This window comes from Echeneis naucrates, chromosome 9, assembly GCF_900963305.1.
Source record: "Echeneis naucrates chromosome 9, fEcheNa1.1, whole genome shotgun sequence".
NCBI lineage: Eukaryota > Metazoa > Chordata > Actinopteri > Carangiformes > Echeneidae > Echeneis > Echeneis naucrates.
Genome location: NC_042519.1, coordinates 15450905 through 15473792, shown reverse-complemented (window position 1 = coordinate 15473792; position 22888 = coordinate 15450905). Strand labels below are relative to the sequence as shown.

The 22888-nt window shown below is 39.8% G+C and overlaps 1 protein-coding gene across 4 annotated transcripts; it reads right to left on the bottom strand.

The window, feature by feature from the left end:
• Positions 1-676: 676 nt before the first annotated feature.
• ap1b1 (adaptor related protein complex 1 subunit beta 1) lies at positions 677-22424 on the bottom strand. Of its 4 annotated transcripts, XM_029511041.1 has the most exons (22): positions 22365-22424; positions 20310-20370; positions 19395-19500; positions 19153-19288; positions 18388-18633; positions 18000-18190; positions 17675-17896; positions 17422-17542; positions 17214-17309; positions 16551-16666; positions 15644-15809; positions 14964-15062; positions 13993-14252; positions 13452-13656; positions 12281-12310; positions 12046-12183; positions 11815-11960; positions 11595-11724; positions 8309-8393; positions 7713-7799; positions 6953-7107; positions 677-2195 (listed from the first exon to the last, which is right to left on the bottom strand). In XM_029511041.1, the coding sequence occupies exons 2-22, from the start codon at positions 20344-20346 to the stop codon at positions 2121-2123; spliced, it is 2847 nt and encodes a 948-aa protein (XP_029366901.1). In that variant the 5' UTR covers positions 20347-20370; positions 22365-22424; the 3' UTR covers positions 677-2120. The 4 variants fall into 4 exon arrangements, with proteins under 4 accessions (XP_029366901.1, XP_029366904.1, XP_029366903.1 ...); XM_029511042.1 differs by lacking the exons at positions 12281-12310; positions 22365-22424 and adding an exon at positions 13210-13230 and having other exon boundaries at positions 2121-2205; positions 6954-7107; positions 20310-20346; XM_029511044.1 differs by lacking the exons at positions 12281-12310; positions 22365-22424 and having other exon boundaries at positions 11815-11917; positions 12042-12183; positions 20310-20346.
• Positions 22425-22888: the final 464 nt, after the last annotated feature.

The window sequence follows — 22888 nt, the reverse complement described above, 5'->3', positions numbered from 1 at the left end:
CGCCGGTTCAGACTGAGCCTTTACCGAAATCCAATGCAGGGGAGCCCCCTGTTGGAATATATCCATCACAAAGGTGTTACATTATCGACGGCTCGTCAGCTCAGGAGTTGGAAACTTGTCACGTTTGCCTCACTGTGATCAGTGAACCTGCTGGTATGAACACAGCAGACCTTTGTCTTTCACAGAGCAGCTGATCCGAGAAGAGAGGCGTTCGTTTTCCCCCACTGGATCACACAATCCAAACATTAAAAAAAAAAAAAAAGCTTTGTGAAGCTTCCCCAAGCAGCCTGGCCTTTAGGAACCCCATCACCCCCTCAGGAGAGCAGCACCACCCTGAAGATGCACTCAGCTGAGAATACAGCTCTATTCACGGCTGAGCAGCTGACTTTGTATGCTGAAGCTGTGACAGCTGTTGAGTCTGTTACAGTGACGGACCCAAGAGAGATGAAGACACGTCAAAAGGTTAATGATTAGAAAGCATGATGACTGGAAACATCTCCAGTTGGCTTCAGCGGAGTTTGGATTTCAGACAGCAAATAAAACTGAGAATGTTTTGCACATGGTGTCACTGAGTTCAGCTTCAGTTGAAGGTGCTACACAAGAAAAATTCTTTTTTGTGTGGCCTTTTTAACTTTCACTTTTTGTTCATACTGAATGAAAAACTAGAACATTTTAACTTATCAAGACTTTTAATAGTTTGTTTTCAAATGATGTACACACAATGAACAAAGTAAGGTCAATCAAAAACATCTGATGATTGGTTTTTTTGTTTCAAACAGCATTTCATTTAAATCAGCCGTCACCGCACAGAAAGACACATTGGGAATACACAGTCCCTCTGATGTACTCAGTAAAAGGTGTTAGCGGAGGTGCACACATCCTGTAGAGCTGATATAAAGGGCTTCAGTGTTATGACTGGTATAAAGGTAGCCAATTAATCTGCTGGCAAAACAGGGACACTGGATGTTGCTCTTGCCTTGTTTCAGCTAAGACAGTGTGCTAACTACATGTATTTTTTTTCATTACTCACAAGCATTACAAGCCATGACCTCAGAAGTTTGGAGTTGTTTCACCTGAGCCTTCATCTCAGGTGGTCACGGTTCTCGAAAAGCTGCGATGCAAAAGAGAAAGAAAGAGAGCACAGTGGCAGAGAGAGCCTGACTGTCACTGCTGCAGGGGGGAATGGGAGAGGCAAATACAAAAAGCCCAACACCTGAGGCTCTCTCCCAGTGGCCACATGTACGCTAACAACACTAAAGACACAAATCAAATCATGGAATGACTAGTAACAGAGCAGTCAGTGGACAGCTGCTTTTAGCCTATAAAATGCCCCCCCCAATTAATGGAAAATGTAAAAGAAGCACACACAATCAAATGGTTTCCATGCACACAACTGCAGACATTCTGCCTGAAGGAAAAGCAGTGGATCTGGTCCCACTGCTACACACAGATAATAAAGAAAAATTCAATAAAACAACAAAGACAACAATTATGTAGTTTAAAGTATTTATGTGTCTCTTCTACGACCCAGACAGCCACTTTCCTGTTCACACAGGCAGGGGGGTACAGAGAATTAAAGCCTTGTTCTGCTGTATTTGAGTTGAAGGTGCCCGGAATCAATATGCCGCACGGTGATGATTCACCTGCTGATTGCTGATGCTAAAAATAGACTCAATGTGCAGGGCCATGGGGCTATATAATGATTAAACAGAAAATAGTCATAGGGATACAAGTCATCAACTGGCTGCCCCTGAAAGAACAAAAGTGGTCACAGGATGGCTCAGACCAGGAGTTGATGGCCTGCTCATTCAGATAATTTATCACAAGATGAAACTTGTGTTGTAAGCCAGCGCACAAAGAGGAGCCAAGAAAGTAATGAAGGCATCTTTGCAGCCTCAGAAAAAAAAACATTAAACATGGTTCAGAATGACTGTATGTTGGTAACCATCCTAATTAAACAGCTGGAGGACATACAGAACAGACAGTGGAGGCAGAGAACAACAGGAAGTGGCTCCTGCACTGTGTGAGGTTGCACCATGGTCCGTGGGTCAGATGAGGGAGAGCTAGAGGACGTGCCAGGAGTCTGTGAGGGCAGCAGCCAGGTGGATGTGGGGCGTTTTTCAGTTCTTCAGCACGGCCTCGTAGCTCTGGAACACACACTGGGAAACCTCCGGAGCTCTACACTTCAGAGAGACCTGGAGGGAGAGAGAAGAGACGAGTTGGATTGAATAACATCAGCAGAACAAGTTTCTAAAAAGTTGCCCGTACTGCAAACAGGACACACGTTACCAGAGGCAATAAAATCCATAAACAAGACAACAATCCTAAATACTATATAGATCAGCAACATTACACAATTAGAAGAGTTGTTTAGCAGAAACAAATTTTGCTTCATTTAACTATTAATGAGCATAAAAGGCGCAGAGGAACAAAGATTTATTCGTGCTTCAAAGAAATGTAAATAAAATACTTTCCCACTGCCATCCATCACACTGCAATCGTACGGCAGCTGTCATTTTCTCAGGTATAATAAAACACTCAGATGACACAAGGAAGCTGGAGCTCTGCAGTAATTTCATCAGGACCGATGCCATCATGATGTCGCATCAAGCACCAAAAATGCATTTGATCATGAATAAGTAATGATTTAGTAATTAATTGCTACACGAGCTGCTTTTCTATCTCCTGTAACAAACAGCCTTCTAACCAATGTCTCTGTGCAGTTAAAAAGAATGTTAGTTTACCAAAACCAAACAAGTACTGATCCTTCATGACTGCTTTTCACTGACAAACACAAACAGCAAGACTCCAAACCCAACAAAGCTGTTTGCATGAAGAGTTAAGTCGGTGCTGCTGATAAATCTGATCCTTTTCTCTACTTTCTTGCAAAAAAGTACTTTTGGTGCAAATTATCAAACAGACAGCAGAGTTGACAGCAAGACTACAAAAAAAACAAAAAACAAAAAAAAAAAACACATAGATCAGTAGCATACCTTGATTTTTTTCATTTCAGTTTCTTTTTCTTGAATTTGTGCTTTCTTATTGTGCTTCTTTATGATACTGTTTTTACACTGGTTGCTGTTTGAATGTTGTGTTGTGCAAAATAGTGTATTTTAGGTATTTATTTTACGGTGTCTTCGTGTACTCATACTTCTCATACTTGTGTTTTTAATTATTTTAATCTTCTATTCTATTCTTTCTTTTCAACTAAATGCATTTCACAAAGCACCATTATTTTCACATGTTTTTTAAGCATCCAGTGTCTCTGAAAATCTTTTCACTGCAGTACAGAATCTCAATATTTTTCAGCATAGTTTTGTTTTTTAGTATTGAACTTAACATTTTTTCAAACAGGAAGACACTGTATTGCATCATAACTGGAGGGATTATTTCAGCAGGGATTTGATATGTCACTTATGAAGCTCTCACACCAGGCCCCACTTCAGCTCATTGAACACTGAGTCTCAGTAAAGGTGATGGAGTGTGCTGTGGTGAACCCTCAGAGCTGCAGAGGAATAATGCAGCAATATAACACAGCTCTAAGTGTTGCCTCCGTGCACTCACAGCTCTTCACTAATGTATGCTGCTGCTGCCCATATTTAGACATGCTCCTGTCAGCATGGGGCAAGATGTGAGGAAATGCAAATGCTAGAGACTGTGTGCAACCTGCTATTAAGAGAGATGGAAACTGCGGCATTCAAAAAAGGAAGAAGAAGCTGCGGTAACGATAGAGGAGGAGTATGGAAGATGATGATGAGGAGGAGGAGGAGGTGATAATAAGCTGATGGTGTTTATTTTGTGTTGACAGGAAGGAAAAAATAAATAAATAAATAAATAAAAAAATCAATCACTCATATCCCATTTCAATTCCACCATCTTAAAAAAAAAAACAAAACAGACTTATACATTTCCAAGGTAATACTACAAGTTTGTGTTTGTTGGAAAAACAGCAGTGTGTGGTGCGGTCTCCAGTAAGAGAGAGGAGGAGTTTGAACTCCATCAATGGTGACCTATAGTCGCTGCAGTCCTCTGATCAGCAATGCAGCACTGCAATATAGGAAAGCAAAGAAAGGGGACTTTTTGGTGCATAATCATATTTTTTGATAAAGTCATACAGATCTTAATCCTAAATCTGATGTACTTTTATAATATATATGTATATATATATTTTTTTTTTTAAATCATAAGACAAGATTGAGTCTCTTTTTTTATTTTTAGACATCGTCATATGTCAGTAGTTGTGTCCTTTAATCACTAAAGGACACACTTAAGTTCACTCGAGGTCAAATCCTCTGCAACGTATGTATTCATAACCTCAAAAGAGACTTGAGATGAAATATTAACTTTGGGAATGTGTTACCAGCTCAAGGTGTGGGAACAGAAAATCAGCCAACCTCACAGGACACATAGTTGCCATGGGGACAGAAGATGGCAGATGAGCATGCCATGTTTCAGAGCAAAACAAAGTTTTCCAATTTCAGTACTATAAAATAAATGTGAACTCAGTCAACATAAAAGTAATTTTTTATTTCTGAAGAGTTAAAACCTTAAGCAGCTAAAATCAACATATTAAATAAAATATGCTAAAAATGCCAGAATAAGGTGCGACAGTGTGAAATGGTTCACTCGTTGAATTTTCACACCAATCTCAGCTTCATGAGGGTTTCAATTTTAGCTATTTGTTTAGCTGTCAGTCTTGCAACATTACCAATGGAGTTCAACAAATCAACAGCTGCTGTCACTGAGTGAGAAAACTCACACCGTCCACTTCCTGCTCAGCACCAGACACAGTGACTATATGGACAACAGTGGCCCATTTAGAAGCTGGAGTTACACATTTCAGGAGTTGGCAAAGACCAAAGATTGAGCTAAAGGAAACACAACTGAAAGTCTGCAACATGAATTTTAAGGCCAATGTTGTGTTCACATCTCTGCCACAATCAGCACTGCTGGTTTGAAGATAGCACAAAGTTTTTCAAGATGTGACGATTCATTTTGTCAAGATCTTTCAGAAATTATTTTACTTCTGTCCGCCTCAATTTTACGAACAAGAACTCCTCTAGTTCTGCTGTATAATGGCCAGATCAAGATGCAAGTAAAATCTTTCAATCAACAGCCATATGCAGCTTGATGCAGTATAGAGTGTGGAAATGGGGCACAGTCATAAGACTATAATAGAAACAGTGAGGTGTCGTGGGAGAGTTGAAGCCAATCCAGTTTTGAGCCATCAGGAAAATAGGCCAAGCCGCATTCAAACCTTAAAACTGCCTGAGTGAGCAGCAGCAAAAATAAATAAAATAAAAGATGTCGCTTCTCACAGCAATGAACAATCGCTGTTTTGTCTCATCTTCTGAGGCAAATTAAAATGCATAAAACATGTGGTGGTAAGGCTTTACTTCTTCAAGTCTAAAAATAGCTGCTCACAAAAGGCTTTAGCAGCTTGGCTGTAATGTGTTGTGCCAGGAGAGTGCAGGGATCATGCAGCAGTCAGCAGCTCAAAGCAACAGGAATAAGAGTACACAATGTACATGAAGCAAAATCATCTTTAAAGTCTAGTCATCTCATCACTTCACAATTTGTGACCCATGTGTATTAAAGTAATGGAGTCTTTCAGGCAACAGTCAAGAACAATTTGGACTTGAATGTGGAAAGAAAAAAAAAAAAAAGAAAAAAAATAGATGAATAAAGAACAGAAAAAGCTGATGGTGGATATGAACATCTTGAATGATGTGACATCACAAAAAGGACAAACATGGAAAATAAATGCAAAACATCAAGAGTGAGAATGGGGCGGAGGGACACATAATACAGATAACCATTTTTTCAAAAATCTGTCTTCTCTTCACCCACAGAATGTTCTCTTAAATTTCCTGGGCAGTGTCAGGTAACTAAAATTACTGTGTAAAAACAATTTAAAATGTAATGAGTGAGAACAGGGTGCCTCACAAATTGACTAGTTTAGACAGGAGAGAGAAAAAAAAAACAAAAAAAAAAACTGATTAATGCCACCATATAAAAAAGAAACATGATCTGAAAGCAGGCCGAGTGATGAGCAGAGGAGTCTCTCACCAAAGTCATTGTTCTGGACTAGTCATGCAGAATTTCTGAGCCAAACACAATCCATCAAGAGCAGAGAATGTGGCATAATGACGAAGCAGAGACATGCAATAACACAAAGGAAGAGGCATGCAAATATATCTGCACACTGACTGACACATATAAGTCACCAGTATTAGCATCACACTTTCAACACGCCATCAATCCCAGTCATGTCTCTGCTCGTTCAAACCAGCGACTGTTCTGTCATGCATCTCTATCCTCCAATTTAATTCAACAGGCAGGGCTGTGATTAGTGCTAAAGAATATACAACTCTCAATAGACAACACTGAGACCACTCTTGGATGGAAGAATTTCATTCCTGATTTGTGTTTATTATGGGATAAAGCTCCCATACCAAACAAAACCTGCTAAAGGTAGTTATTATAGTAGATAAGCCTATAAAAATAGCCCAAGCTTTGGATTTAAAAGATTTCCACTCACTATGTGTTGCATTATTGTGTATTACACAACAAAAGGAAAACGAGTAGAGCTAATCAGTTTTTCATTATTAAAATCTGGAAATTCCTAAAAGTTATTTTAAGTACAAATAAAGTAGAGCTGGTAAACACTGCTTAAGCTTGACAAAAACATTCTTCCTTCCATATTAAAATTGGAGTGGAAAATGTTTCTGAAAATGTGCAATTTTAATTTTGTCTGCCATAGAAATCTCTCTTCATCTCTGAGCAAACCTGACAGTAGTTGACAAAGCAAACTGTTATAAATAGAATTTAAATGAGTACAATAATGGTGACATCTCACCAACCTTTTGTTTTGGCTGTATTTAGTTAAAACATGACTACAGTGATGATGTCACTTTGTGGATTTAGCCAATAAAGCTAGCTCAGTACTCACCGTGTAGTTTGGGTTTCCTGCCTGCACCCTCAGTTCAGCCAGCAACCAGATGCCATTGGAGAGTTTCATGGACTGATAAAGCATGTCCTGACCCTCCACTGTACGCTTGGCTATGGTGAAGATGTTACTACCCTGCAGTTTATTGGAGGCTGCATCTGTTGTAAGAACATTAAAAAAAGGTCACAATCCAGTTACAAATCATTGGTTTTATCCAAACAAGCTAATGTTCAATTTAAGCATTCAGTTTCACTAAATTATCCAGTTCTCCAGAGCCACTCAATGACTCCTGCCATGCTCTCTGGTTGTCTGCTGAAACACTAAATGCATCAGAACATGGGGAATTTGTGTTTGACTTTACATCCTCTAAAATTTCACTCTAGACTGTGTGTGCAGCAAAGATATGGTCAAGATATGGTTCAGTTGACATTTCTCTTCAGCCTCTTTTTTTTAATGCTGTTCCCTAATAGAATATGAAATCCTATCCTTTTTTCATGAAGGAGAAATTTAATTTGTGGGGGGATCTTTATTAAACTGCCATTATGAATTCTTCTCCAGTCTAGCTGCCCTCACGTGCATGTGTAAACTTATATTATCCAACGTATTAGGGACTGCAGCTGATGAGTTCTGATCATTCACGATGATCTGAATTTGAGATGGCCTCTGCTCTGTTACGCTGCATTCACAGAAACACAAGCTGCAGGCTCCAGCTGCACAGTATCACGATTCTTCAGCTGGTTCACTTTGTGTTCCGACTTCTCACCTGAGTTGAGGTGGCAGTCTTTGATCTGAAACTGGGACTCATTTTCATTAGGAATGTCTTTCCATGTAGCGAGGAACACCTGCCGCTCTGTAGAGGAAGAGACGCAATCATGGGTCCAAAGGCACATATTTCAATGTTCAGAGTTAACCGATAACAACAGGATGTGCTGTAAAGATAAATGTAAACACACTAAGTAGTGTGTGATTATACTGATTCTAGAGCAGACACAAAGCTTCATGCTGTGACATTCATGCTCTGGAGCATTAGCTCACAGCCTTTGAAAGAAGTCCTGCTGCTAGACCCGTCGTGAAACTCAGCAGGGTGAAATGTCAACATGTTTAAAAAAAAAAAAAAAAAAATTCAAACAACGTGAAAACAAAAGGAATAAAAAACCCAAAATGGCAGTAGTGTGCAGACTAGTAGCAGTGTGCTGTGTAATATAAATAAGTTAAGGCAGGTGGACCTGCACACATGAAGGTGTATACGACACACACTTCTCCACATGCGTAGAACAGGTTCAATAATTAGCCCTCAGTGTTGTGTATGTGGTTGACGTCAGCGTTTTGAGAAGAGAGATTTAGACAAGACCCACTCACCCATCTTTCCATCCTCTGCAAACAACATGCTGATGGGGTACTGGCAGCTGAAGTAGAACACGTCAATGTTGTTCTTAACAGCCACCTGTGAGAGTGATTACATCCAAGGAGGGGGTAGAGGAGGGAGACAGGAGGAGAAACAAGAAGCAATACATGGGTAATTACTTTTCAAGTACCCTTCGAGGATGGGCTTGGTTGGTTTATGTGCACTGTATACTAAACAGGAGCCCTCGCATACACACAAACACTTCACTGACCTCCAATCAATCTACATCTTACATTGAGTATGAGTTGGTGGTTTCTATTTGCCAAAGAATGTTAGTAAATATTACTTAAAAGCTAGGTATATTTAAAATAGCCTTTAGAAAGCACAGGAGGATGTCAATAAAGTCGATGGACATGAGCAGACTGGTTAAAAACCATACGATTAAACAAACAAGACTGGCATGTAAGAAGGGAAAAAAAAAAAAAAAGGCCCTAAAATTAAAAAACGAACCTAAACAAAACCAGAAACCTATTAGCATTAGTTCCTGTTGCTGGAATCGTAGTCTCAATGGACCCTTAAAGATAGGTGCATAATGCTTGAAGCACCTGAAGTTACAGTTGTGAGCTGATATCGGGCTTGCTTACAAAGAAGTACTGAGTTCAGCCAAAGGAAGGATAGATGGATGGATGGATGGATGGATAGACAGATAAACAGGAGGACAACTCATAAATATTTCATTTGAAAATCTAAATCTTGGGTGCAGTGCAGAACTAAAAAAAAATAAAATAAATAAAATAAATCCGCAGGCTGTCTGTGGGGCATCCTGACGTCACCACAGAGCCGGTTCTGGAACATACACATGCACGCTAAGCACCAAAACAAGGAGGAAACTACAATAATGAAGGAAAGAGAGATTCAACCGGCCCCATCCTTGTTGAAGGCAAAGATTTGGACTCATTTTGGTTTTTTACCTGGACAACCATAAAATTTATATAAATTTATATAATAAAGTTTTATTTTTCCCATATTAGGTTTTTGGTTTGTTTTTTCCCCCCCAGTTTTTCTATGGTCTGGTCTGGTTTAGGATCATGTCATGATCATGGATTTCATAGTGCCCTATTTACCGAATGCCCAGTAAGACTGAGCTTGAAATGAGCTTCACAGTGTGCACGGTTTGCAAAATGAGGATTAGCTCTTCGGAAACCCATGTTTAACGCCACTATTTTTTATTTTTATAAAGAGACTTTAATTTTTGTAACTTAAGCAATATGTGATATTGCTTTTATGCAACAATTCCATCTAAGCATTCAAACTTAATAAACGTGGAAAAGACACTTTAATGTCTTCCTTTGTCATTCTGTCTTGCGAAGCAGACTGGAGTAGATCATGAGGATTCTTTGCATACGTATAGATGGAAGCAGAAATCATTATGAATCAAATCGTAGCCCCAAAAATCGTAATCGAATCATGAGATAGTGAAAGATTCCAACCCCTCGTAATTACTGTCATTTCAAGCAAACATTATGTCACATGTCCAAAAGATCAGAACTACTGTATTAAGTAACAATGACCAGCTTTTAAAATCATATTTCACTCCAATACTTGGCAAAAAATCATTTTGAAAAATCATTGGCAAAAAAATCCCAGTTTACCACAATAACGATTCATGCTTTTCATGTTGACACATTTCACTTTCATGTGATTTGCATATTAAACTTGGCCATAGTGTGATTTTATATATTTTGACATTGAATTTTAAAGCCACAGTACTAAAATTTCATTTAAATCGAATAAGTATATGGTACTTGTGTAATTCTGTGACCAGTAAAATTGACTGTTTTGATATACAAATAATTCCCATTCCACAAGGCCTTTGGGTGGCAAAAACAGCATTTCTTGCTGAAGTATCATGAAACTACTACAGAAACTACAGGTGTCAAAAAATTGCAACTGCCTATCAGGAGAATACTGAATGATATTCTGGGATGTCTTCCATCAAGACAAAAATAACACAAGACTGTTAAAAAACATACAAGCACAGTCATACCCATCAAAGCAGGCCCTAGAAGCAGCAGAGCAGAAGGTTAGCAGGGCCACCAAAAACAGTCATGTGTTGTGAGGCTACTAACAACCACCCCTACTTCCATCATTCCCCTCAACACTCTTATCTCCTCTCTCCAGCTGCACTCACAACCTGACCACCATTGTGCCAAGTAAAAACGACCACCTTGATCAAAAACAAGCCTGCTTCTGCAGCTTCTTATTTCCAGTTTATCAGAACTGCACTGATGGCTGTTTTATGTTTTCATTCAGTTAAGTTCATGGAACATGGAAATTCAGCAGTAAAGGTGAGTAACCACAAGGAAGCATTGCTCATGCATTGAGACATGGTGATATTTAATTGACTGAGCTTAATACCACGAGAGCTACAGTCATGAATCATCAAAAATTAGTATGTTTTACTTTTGTTAACTTGTAAATACAAAAACAGATTGAGTTAGAACAATTCCTGAACTTGCACTTTCGAATATTAAGCAATGTTTTTAATTAATCATCAATTAGATTGATAGGCTCACTGATGTAAGTCTCAGTCTCAGCAGAACACTGGTGTCACATGGAAGTTGATCTTTGACCATTTGGATATAAAATATTACCCCTTCATTTTATCCTTATTAGACATTTGAGTTAAACTGTCACAATTCGACAGTGAATTAGACAGTTAAAGCTAAAATTGTGTACTGTGGGGTCCCTGTGATCTTTAATAATCAGTTCATCCGTGAGGCTGAAATAACATTGATGTAAATAAATGTACCAAATTTTAGGAAGTAACCAAAAGGCTCTCTTGAAATGAAAGAATGGGATGGACAGCCAAACTGTAAATGTTATGACTCTGGCCCAGGCTGCTGCCGATGTGGAGGCAAAAGAACGCAACACACACCCTTGTCTGCCAACTTTGTTGACATGAAGGTAAATCTGACAGACTGCTATAATGTTTCAGGCCTTGAGGTCAGTACAAACAATACTAACCATAAAAGCCATACTAGTACAGTAAACTCAAGGGATCAATATCCCAATCAGGCCCATGTACAAACAATAAAAACACCCCATCCAAAAAAAACAAACAAACAAACAAAAAAAAAAAAAAAAACAACCTGTTGGCAAAGATAAAATTGTGCCTCTAGTCTAAGTAAGTCACATCAATGCCAAATTTAGTTGGCAGCCAGGATTCATGGTAAATAGCAATAAAGCTACTGGTCATCCAAAACAAAGATTTGCCGCCATGTATTACCGTTGAATTACCTGCAGGTTATTGAGAGGCTCCATCTTCATGACAGGTCCCACAGTATTGAGGGGAAGTGTAACTTCAATACTCTGGTTTGGGCTGAGAGGAGTGAGGACTTGGAGTGGACCAGCCGGAGCAAGACCAAAGCTGCAGAGAAGCATAGAAAGTGCAAGAGAGGTAGGATGAGGTGGTGGAGGGGACACAAAATTTGTAAATTAATAGAAATTGTGATCTTACCTGTTTCTGTTAAACTGAATGGCAAAATCAGTCATGACACTCATTGCTTTATTAGTGAGTGTCATCTCCATTTGGACGACCCCCGACCGGCGTGCAAAAGTGCCTGATATCTCCAGACCCTTGGCCTTCATGGCAGGCAGCCAAACCTTTAAGAGAAACAAGATGAGCAATTTTATTGGTGTTCCACCACTGTTTTTACATTAGTCCATGCCTCAGCTGATTAAGACTTACTGTTTTGGGGGGACTGTAGGCTCCCATAGGCATTCCAACTCCCCCACCAAGATCAAACAAGTCATCCAGACCACCACTAACAGGGGCAGTAAAAGAGGCTGGCATTGCAGCAGGGGCAGCGCCAAAACCACCCCCCATCTGCAGGACACAAAGTAACATGTTATCTTTCCACATTTAGTATCCCTGTGTCTGGAGCAAAACCCTGAAAACAGCCCCATAGTACAAAATGACTTACAGCAGGACTTCCACCAAGATCTCCACCAAGCTAGGTAAGGGGAAGGAAAAAAAAAAGTTACATGTTGCAGCATTAAATGATCCTGAGGGAGGTCTTTTTCTTTTCTTTTGTTTTTTTAAAGTATGGACAGAGGGGGCTGTGAAGCCCTAATATGTTGCTCAGTGATTGATGACAGCTATGGGGTTTCAACTACTAACAAGTAAAAGCAATATGACATACAGAAATGATCTTTTTATGTAACTCTCCTTGTACTGTCCACACAAGTCTGGATGAGTTAAATCCAATTGGTTTTGTTCAAAAGATACTCACTAGATGAATCTATTGTGCTGATTAAAAGGCTGGGGATACAGTGACAGATAAGGTGATGGGAAAGACATGATTCCACACTGTGCTGAACTATTGTGTGAGGCTTTCCAAACAAAACAAAAAACAAACAAAAAAAAGACAATAGTGACATCACCTACATATGGTGGAGACCAAACAATAAGAAAAAGTGCAAACAGGCAGAATTCAACTGGTGGGAAGGACTACTTGGAGGACACAGTGGTACGAAGGGGGACAAAACAGTGTTCTAGGCTGGTGCTGGCCTTTACTGGTCCAGTGAGGTCCCCTGGACCAACCTCAGTTGGGCTGTAATCTGGGGGCGATGGGGACTGATGTGAGAGTTGAGGTGACTGAGGAGTGTCCGTCCGTAGGGGAATGGGCGGCTGATTGAAAGACGAAACATAATTGCAGACCCCAGAGATAAGAGAAAATGGCCTCAAGGACAGTGATGACTATACATGTCACAATAACAACTAATGATATATGATGGATGAAAATGTCAGACTGCTGCATTACAACTGCAGTAAATCAATGGTTAAAGCAGTCCTCTGAAATAGCCTGAACATGGTTCATAAGTGTTGTGCCTGCTCCCTCTGTGTAGTTACCGGCTCAGACTCATCTCCCATCTGCAGGTGCAGCATTGAACAAAGAAAGGAAAACACATGAGTAAAAAAAGAAGAAGAAGAAGGAAAAAAAAAAAAAAAAAGAGCACCAGAAGATAGAAGACAGAACACAAAGATATTACCACAACTATTTCACATCAAGCCTGTTACTCAACTCAAACAGGATGTTATGCCACCCTCTCAGAATATTAAAGCTTCTCTCAAATAGTGGTGTTGAGACCTACCAGGCTGTCCAGTCCTCCTCCAAGAAGGTCCATAGCACCCATTTGCATGCCAGATGAGGGGGGTGGTGGTCCTGTCGTGGTCGGAGGTGTGAGGTCCAGATTTAGCAGATCTCCGAGGAGATCTCCCTGTGATGGGATGACAGCAGGGGGTGCCTCAGAAACTCCAGGAGCAGAAGCTACATCTGGGCTCTCAACACTCTCCCCACTATAAATAAAACAAGACACCGAAAAAATAAAAGCAACATCAATGTAGATAATGGTGACATTTACTTGACTAGTCTTACTCCTATTAATTTCTTTTATGCACACTGTAAACCTTAATTATCATTAAACCTCCACTCAGAACAATGACTATTAGATGAAATTGCATTTGATGACAGGATGAGCTGTGAAGCTTGAAACTGGAGAAAAGATGTGTTACTCAGCAGATTTAAATGAAACCATAGTAGCAGAGTCAAAAGCAAGGTCCACATGAGTAAACAAACCCATTTGCCTGCAGAGTCAAAAAAGAAAGAAAAGAAGAAAAAAGTGCATTACTCACGATCCAGCACTGCCAGGCAATCTCTTGTGCTGAACACCACGGCTTCCCTCAACAAAGGCACTCGGTGGCTTGTGGTAGACAGAAGCCAGAGTACCAATGTGGCAGATGAGCTCCTCTAGCAGTGTGGGCTCAATCAGATCTGTCTCCTCAGAAATTAGGGGTTTTTCAGCCAGAACCACCTCCTTGGCAGCCACAGGGTCTGTGGACAGCAGACGCCAGTAGATGTAGCCTCGATCCCTGAGGTCTGGGTTATCCGAATCCTGCAGACAGAGATGGGGGCATGAGAAAGAGGGAAGACTATTTATGAAGCATCATTAATAAATACTTAAAGTTAGTCCTTTCCGTCTGTTCTTCAATGAGACTGAGCAGTGGCTCAATGATATCTAAAACCAGTTCAACCTTGGGGTAGAGATAGGATTTTAATTGTCTATGAAGCTATATTACACTGCACATTTTTATTAGTTTATCTGTGCAGTAATTTTCAAGTAAGCATTTGAGTTCAGCGAGTGGATATTGTAATAAGATTCTGTAGGTGTGAAACATTTTCTCTGTCCTCTGCTGCCTTTCTTGCTGAACTACATTTGAAATTAAACATTTCATTAAATAATTTTTTATTTATGTACTCATTCATTTATTGGTCAAAAAAAATGTACTCATTAGTTAAACCCATTAAAATGCAATTTGTGTAAATGCATAGTAAACCCAAACCACTTAAGTCATTAGTGCAAGGTTAGGATCTGTGACGCTATTACAATACTCTAGGGTCTTTGGAAAGGATACAAAATAAGAGCTAAGCCAATGTTGATGAGATCCTATTACTCAAAACTCAAAGTATCAGCTGTGAGTTTAGAGAAATAGAAAACCAAGGGAAGGCTGTCAAACACCTGTGGACAAATTCTGGCAGAAACATAAAATACTTCTGAGGAAGGGGGAAAAAAAAAAAAAAAAAAAAAAAAAAAAAAAATTCCCACCTGTGTGGCCAGGCTCAGCACCTGCTGCACCAGCTCCTGGGTCTCAGTAGGCTTCTTCAGGAACAACTTGACGATTGCCGTCAGTAACTGTAACTGCACCTACAGAGCAGATTATACATGATTATGTTGTTGTTGTATGTTGTTATGTTATGTTAGTTGACAACATGATACTATTGCTAGCACAGGAGCATCTTAGCTTGCAGGCTGGTGACCACCTGTCTGAACCAAATGTGGCTATACATTGCTGTGTGGTTCTTTTACTATGAACTATGGCTGAATGCTCTTTAGAATACAAGGTTTTCTACAAAATATGCCTTTGAGCAACATGTAAAATGTCTCAACTAATGTAGTGTCTTTTTTTTTTAGAGAAATTAATTATTTCAATCATCTTTTTAAATATTTTATTTTAATCCTCTAGTAGTAACAGATTAACAGATCTAACAGTAACAGATTTTGTCATTAAGACCAATTTTTGTACAACTTCTGTGTAAGTATGTTGTATGTATGTATGTTACCTCTACTTTCAGTGCTGTGCAGCTGCTTAACAATGGTTCTAATTGTTTCCAACTACAAAAACCTAAAAATTAGTCTTCCAGCTCCGACTGCAACTTAATGCTGCAGTCACCATGATAAACACATTTCATATGTTTGAAAACAATATCCCTGTGATCTAAACACACCTGAGTGCTTTCATCATGGAAACCCTCTAAAAAGCTCTCCAGCAGTTCATCAGCATTGTCAATGCGCTCAGCGTACTCTCCGACGATCCAGATCATGGCAGCACGTGCCTCTGGCTCATCCAGGGAGTCCAGGTTTTCACACAGAGTGGCAATCACACTCTCATACCTAAAGCAGTTACACAAAAGAACATGTGCTCAAACATTACAAATGTACTTTAAGAGACAAGAAAATAACATTAACCTACAGGTATGTTTTCTGTCAAATGTAAATTAAATACTTTTGTTTCAACGCCAAAACTTTCATATAAAAGCAGGTGTAATCCACTGAAGTAAATGTGTCTTTTCAAATCCTACAAGCAAGTTTTCTTTTCTGTCTGAGAGAATGCAGGTAACTGCATCCCCATCACATGGAGTTGCAGAGCACATACATTTATTGGACGCTAAACCACTCAGGGCTATAGGCGTGAACAATATCAAAGTGTAAGCTTTGCAAAGGCACCTCTATGGAGCCTCACAAACCCAGAGTGCAAGTCTATTGCTGGAGAAGTTTCTGTTGGGCATCTGAATCCACTTTGCTGGAATCACAGCACAAGTTACACTCCAGCCAAAATGTGCCTGACCTTTGACCAGGTGAAACCAAGACAGATTACTGAGGACCGTCCACACTCTGTGCTACTGCTAATGTCCTTCTTTAAAACCCTATTGCATTAACATTGGTTAGGACGAATAGTTGGGATATCTACTTGTGAGTAAAATGTGTTCTATAATTCATGTGACACGTAAATATTCAATAGCAATGAAAACAACTTAATAGGTCACACAATGTTGTATATATGCAACAATATGCTGGTACAATGCCTATAAAAACAGGTACCTAGTAAGACGTGCTGTGTTAGAGTGAACCTACTTGTTGGGATATTTGCGGAAGATGTCCTTGATGACCACAATTGCCTCCTGCACCACATAGTTGACCTTTGTCTGGATGAGGTCTAACAGGGTGCTGACACAACGCTCTGCTGATTGCTAATGAATGGAGAGAAACATTAATTATAAACATGAATTCTAAATTTATTCATTGTAATTATAACAAACATTTTAGGTCTCACATACTACAAGGCATAAACACACTAAAATAACATATATATAATATGACACTACATTGATTTAACTATTATTTTCAAAATAAGGTCTGTTCAAGATCACAACATACAAATAAAAAAAGTACTTTTTTTTATATTAAATTTTAGAGTTCAAACAATCATTTAGGTCTCAGCTTTAATAGTAAACAGTTGTGTGGTACTTCTAACAATTCCTCATTGAAACTTTGAAAACAAACATATATATCACAACGTATAACGTCTGTATTCAGGCAGCCACCCAGAACACTGTCATGATGACAGAGCCAACTCGTGTTCATTATAGAAACTTAACAAATTTCACTGGATGTTATCCAGCTCATTATTTCAGTGAACAATTTTATCAACTGTCCTTTTACCCATGAACTACATTGTTGACACAAAGATTTGAATGATCAGGCATCTGACGGCAGTATTTCATCATCTCCACTCACCTCTACTTTGATGGCACAGCGGCCAATGGCTCTGACTGCTTTACGAACAAAGTCCACGTCCACCTCAGTGGCGTACTCCTTCAGCTCAGCCAGCACCTACAGCATTACAGGCAAATGCCCATGTCACTCAGTTTATTTAGTTAACAATACATTTTCTTTTTTAAATGAACAACAAAATGACAATGTATTATGGTTACGGGTGTGATACCTGAGCGATGTTGGCTTGAGATGCTAGGCGAATCATGATGTCCAGTTTCTCCAGTTTGACATAGATTGGATCGTTGTATTTCACAAAGAACACCTTCATCTCATGTTTAAGGATCTCTGGGCTAAAAAGGACGGCATTTCTTATAATTATAGCAATTGCATTGAACTGCAATACAATAGACAACACAGAAGAATCCCAATAATTGTACTGGCTTAGTGGTGAAACCATCTCCTCAGATCATCCCCAGACTTACCGTCTCTGTACTATGAGATTGATATTTCTTAGTGCCACATATTGCAACTCAGGTTCAGCAGAGAGTAGAGTGACCAATGGAGGGGCAAGCTTCTTCAACAGGGTGCCATAGTAGTCCAAGTCTTTAGGCAGCATCTCCATAAACTTCATTAAAACCTTAACTGCTGATAGCACCACTGCTGAGTTGGCATGGGAGAGCCGTGGGGTCACACGTTCACAGATGCTGACAGACATGATTTTCAGGGGGAAAGGAGGAGGAAAATTAAATTTGAGTTTGTTGTGAATAAATGACATGCAGTGTTAATGAAGGAAATGTTTGCTTTTACCTTTGGGACTCGCGATCATCACGAGGTGTGTAATTAGCCAAGCAGTCAAGAATGAATATCTGTCCCCACTCTGTACACTCATTTAAAGCTGTCAGCAACTTGTTGATGGTCTGGGGGTTCAGGTCTAGGAGATTACTGTTAGGATGAGACTCAGCAATCTCAGACAGCGCTGCCACTGCATTTGCTACAACCTGAAGTTGAAGACAAGATAAAAAAGTGCTGTAGGACCCAAAAGTTATATTATAGCAGTCGTTTTCAGAACAACATTCAAGTCTCACATTGACAATATGTATTTCAGCAAATCTTATCAGTGAAAGACAGAGCTGTAGTCAGGGTGTTGCCCTAAACGTAAAATTTTTCTGGTTCACCAGGCAGTTGAGAGTCGCACCATAGGGTTGGAGTCAGAGATGAGATCTTTAAGAGTGTCCAGGAAGCCTTGATCCTCAACCAACTGGGCGTTGATATCATGGAGCTTTGCTACACACACAGCAGCCGTCTTCCTCACATATGGGTCTTCATCCTTCAGACATTTCCTCAATGGTTCACAAAGGTATTCAGTGATTTTGTCAACACGGATGCAACCCATCGTGCGAACAGCAAGAGCCCGAATCAGAGGGTTGGGGTCTTCACAGTCCTACATTGTGAAATAAAATGATCATGTACAGATGGGAAACAACTGTTGAAGGATGATGAGAAGAAAGAATTTAAATACACCACCAAAGACAATGTCTCTCATGTAAATTGGCAACTTGGAGTAATTGCAATTATCTCACTAATTTCAAAAAAATTATTTTATATTAAATTTATTTTCTATAAATGATTTTAAACAGCTGCCCAAAACAGCATGTATGGGTGGATTACTCAAATATCTCCTGCGGCGGAATAAAGTATATCTGATTGGGATACAAATACGAAAGCACAATATTTATTGCTCCAATCATACACTGCTGTACATAGTAACTGTATACCAACAAGCAATACCAGAAACCTTTAGAATAAAATTCCAACAAAAAATGAGTCTTCTTTTCAATACATTAATAGATAAAAGCACATATTTGACAAGTTTGCAACAATTTTACTACACTTAATGTTGAAACCCTAACCCAAGACCAATAATTCACAGTCCCTACACTTTCAAGACTGACAATTTTACCTTAACAAAGGTGTTAACAGCCATGATAGCCATATCTGGTTGACTCTTGGCATAGTTCATCAGGTAGAGGTAGACCAACTTTTTCAGTTCGAGGTTGTCTGTCTGCATGCAGTTCACAACATCTGGAAACAAAGCGCTGCAGGAGGCACAGGATGATATGTCATTAGTGACAAAGTGTATGATGAGTTTCTGTGCATCATTTAAGTGTGTGGTGTTTCTCATTTTCTTTTCCCCACGCTCACCTGACATCCTTGCCAACTGTCATAGATGCAATGACCTTCTTTACAGCTTCTTTCTTCTTCTCTTTCTTATCACTGTTCAGTTCTGCCTTGAGCTCAAAAATCTCTCCTGCACACACACAAGAGGTAAAAGGGTATCATTCATCATGGAGGTAATAGAGAGGAAAGAAAGGAGAATTGACCTGCACTGCACTCTCTTCACACATCCTAACATACAATTTACAGTGTCCTCTTGTCTATCAGAACAGGGATGTGACATCCCCAGCAGTCTCCTCTGGAGCAGGATCAGCTGTAGTGAGGCATGGATGGTATAGGTGCAGTTTTACTATGATCCCTACACAGACATACACTACCTATTTTGGGCTTCCATTTTAATCTACCAGTTTCAATGTTTCACCAGACGACATATAGTCAGTCCCAATCTCCCTCAAGATGTAAGCAACAGGCTTCACACAGCAGCATGAAATCCACTAAAATACAGATACTATAAGAAACATACTCCTACAGGATGTCTCACAGAATCCTAAACCAACAACAGAAGTTATCACACTATCACTCATAAGTATGTATTTGCATTTCCTAAGCCCTGTATGTGGGAACAGGCACAGATATGGGATGTGTGAGAGGAGCCATTATAATAACAGGAGGCACAACAAGACAGCTAAATCTTTGAGAACTAAGACTCAATATGCCTCGTCTTCTTTACAATAACCAGAGCTGTGGAGTTGATACCAAACAGGCTGATAACCTTTTTCATCCGAGTCAGGTCTAGTTTTTCAAAATCCTAAACTCAGTAAGAATCTTTGGCTTCATTTGATGAATGATCGTGAATTTGTCACCATCTAACAATCACTCAACAGCTTGAAGTTGATTGAAAAAAAAATTATCAACCTGCTAACAATTAATAAGGCATCAAACCTTTCTTGGTGGTGGTGAAGTACTTTGAGTCCGTCATCTTGGATCCAAATTGACGATTTTCCTGCAAAACAAACAGTGAAAAACATAATTGCGAAATGTTTTCCTGAGTGGAAAGTTGGGAGCACCACAGTAGCAAGAGGAAATACTAGAAGTGCAAACACAGTGAAACAAGAGGAATTTCTGCAATCTCCTCAACCAATGCCAGTGATCTATCAAAAACAAGAAAAAAAAAAACAAAAAAAACAATGGACTCCGGAAACACAAGCGACAGCAGTATCTCCTTTTTCTTGGTCAGCAATGTCTGTATTGTTGAGTAGCATGAAAGGACACTTATTTCCTGTTGCTGGTTTCCACTTCATCCCGCATCTTAGTCCAATTTCTAAAAAATAAATTCTTGCTTTGACATTTGAACAGAAATTCAGTGTACATAGTGAAGCATTCTCCTTAAGCGGGGAAGTTGGACATGCGACTGTGATAAATTACATGTTGCCATTTAAGTGGCAGTGCAGTGAATACATTAGTATTTCAGTATTTCTGATTACAGTGGCAATGTAAAACATTGTTGAGTTCTGTGATTCTTTTTTTTTTTTTTTTTTTTTTTACTCAGACTCATGTGTTATAAATGTGCACTAGTTTGTCAACTTAACAGGTACACCCAACAGTCCTGCAATAAAGGTCACGATGTTCAGGTTAGGTTTTAAAAAGGTGTTGATCTGTGGCAGAGTTTAACATTACTACACCATGCAGAGTGGTGTTTCTGGTATTTAGTCTGCCTTAAATGACAAAAAACACAATTCTTCAGATCCACAAATTACAGCTTCCAAAATCTACAAGTGTTTATAGGTTTAGTTCAAGTTAGTGCCTGTTATATCATGTTACGTGATGATGGCGTTCAGGGAGAAAGGGAGACATTACCACACAACCCACCCGTACTAAAAATTGTCAGCAGTGGGAAACATTATTACAGGCAACACAAAATCTTTACCATAAATTCAGATTTAATAATCTTCTCTTTTGTTCGTTTAATCACAAATACAACAATGTTACTGCTTTTTACCAGCTGCAGCACAAATCTATGTACAGTACTTTTAACTGGATCTGGTCTCATGTGGTGTAGTTTAGGAAGGCTGTAAATTAGCTATTTTGATAAAAACAAAACTTGAAGCGTCCCTGGTTTGTCTGGGACAAGTGAAGTTGGATCGGACAGACTGGGTTTAAATGCAGACCTGGTCGTGAAGACTGGCAGTGAAATCTTTATTTCCTCAGTTCCCTCACATTTTAAAGTTGTCTTAAAATGCTTCGTCAGCCCTTTCACAACAGCGCGGTGCAGCCCTGAGGTCAGACTTTAAAATAAAATGATTTTACTTGAATGATGTGTCCGCTAGCAGCCACGTTAACGAACGAATCTGAAGCCGACTTCGGCGTCGTCTCTCAAAACGAATCCACCCGAAACCAGTAGGTTTGGACCATTATTCACGGTGCTACCGTGACAAAACAGCCCCGGACTCACAGTGCAGTTTCAGATAGTTTGGAAACTACCAATGCTTCAGGTTCACTCGCACTGACTTCACCGTCGATCGTTAACTTAGCCGCAAAGTGCAGGGACAGTTGGCTAGCTCGTTAGCACCAGGCTACAGATGACGTTAACGTTAGCTTAGCTGTTGGTAAATTATGTACAAGTATCGGGAACCTGCAGTTGGCTCTGCTGGCGTCGACAGTTGTTTAAATAAAGCGGTTACTCACACAGAGCTGGTTGGCCCACTCCTGCATGTTTGCGGTAGCCGGGGTTAATATGAATGAAACGGGGCTAACAGCTAGCTGCGCTGTGCGGGCTGCCTGTCAGTGTCAGCTAGCAACCGGCTACTTCTCCGGCTAGCGCAGCTCAGGCATGACCTTCTGAGTGGAGGCTTAAGGAAGCTTTTGTCGGGATAGTTAAGCTCTTAATCTGTCGGGCCTGGTTTAAACCCTTACCAAACGAATTGGCGTGCCTTCTGGGGTTAAAATTAGAGCGGCCACACAATGAATTTGTAGAGAAAATCCCCACAAACACCTTACCGTGACAGACGAAGCAGGAGCTCTGGCGGCCTTCGTCCCCTCCCACCTGCTTTACTTCCGTCTTTCCTCTAAAGAGCGTTTGCAAACAGACGAGCAGCGTCAGTTTTCACATCAGACCTGTTGATGGTGCTGGGAGATCGAATAACCTTGTCCACAATATGTTGCTCTCTTTGCTTTGTTCAGGAAATTGTCGGCAGCTTCTGCAGGCCACAAGTTCACTTAATGTGACTTTGAGCTGTCTGGTCAGACTCGTTTGCATCACTTAACAGCTAAGCAAGTCTTAACCCTGCAAATCAACTCTAAATTATTTAAAGCCGTTTCTATGATTTAGCCTCGTAAATTGGGTTGCACTGTGTTCGAATTAGGGAAGTAGGGATGAAATAAAAAAAAAAAAAAAAAAGTCAAAAAATTTGAATTACCTTCCTCATACATGCACAGATGGGAACTGTGGAAACCCGACATTTCTGCCCTCCCATAGTCTGAAAATGGCTTTGTGGTATCAGGTGTTGTGTTGTTAACATGCC

Coding starts and splice junctions, on each gene's coding strand:
- ap1b1 (XM_029511041.1), bottom strand. CDS start 20,346: ATGACGGACTCAAAGTACTTCACCACCACCAAGAAAG. Junction 18,634..19,152: donor CTGTTAACACCTTTGTTAAG/GTAAAATTGTCA, acceptor TTCACAATGTAG/GACTGTGAAGACCCCAACCC. Junction 2,196..6,952: donor CAGGAAACCCAAACTACACG/GTGAGTACTGAG, acceptor CTCTCCCTCCAG/GTCTCTCTGAAGTGTAGAGC.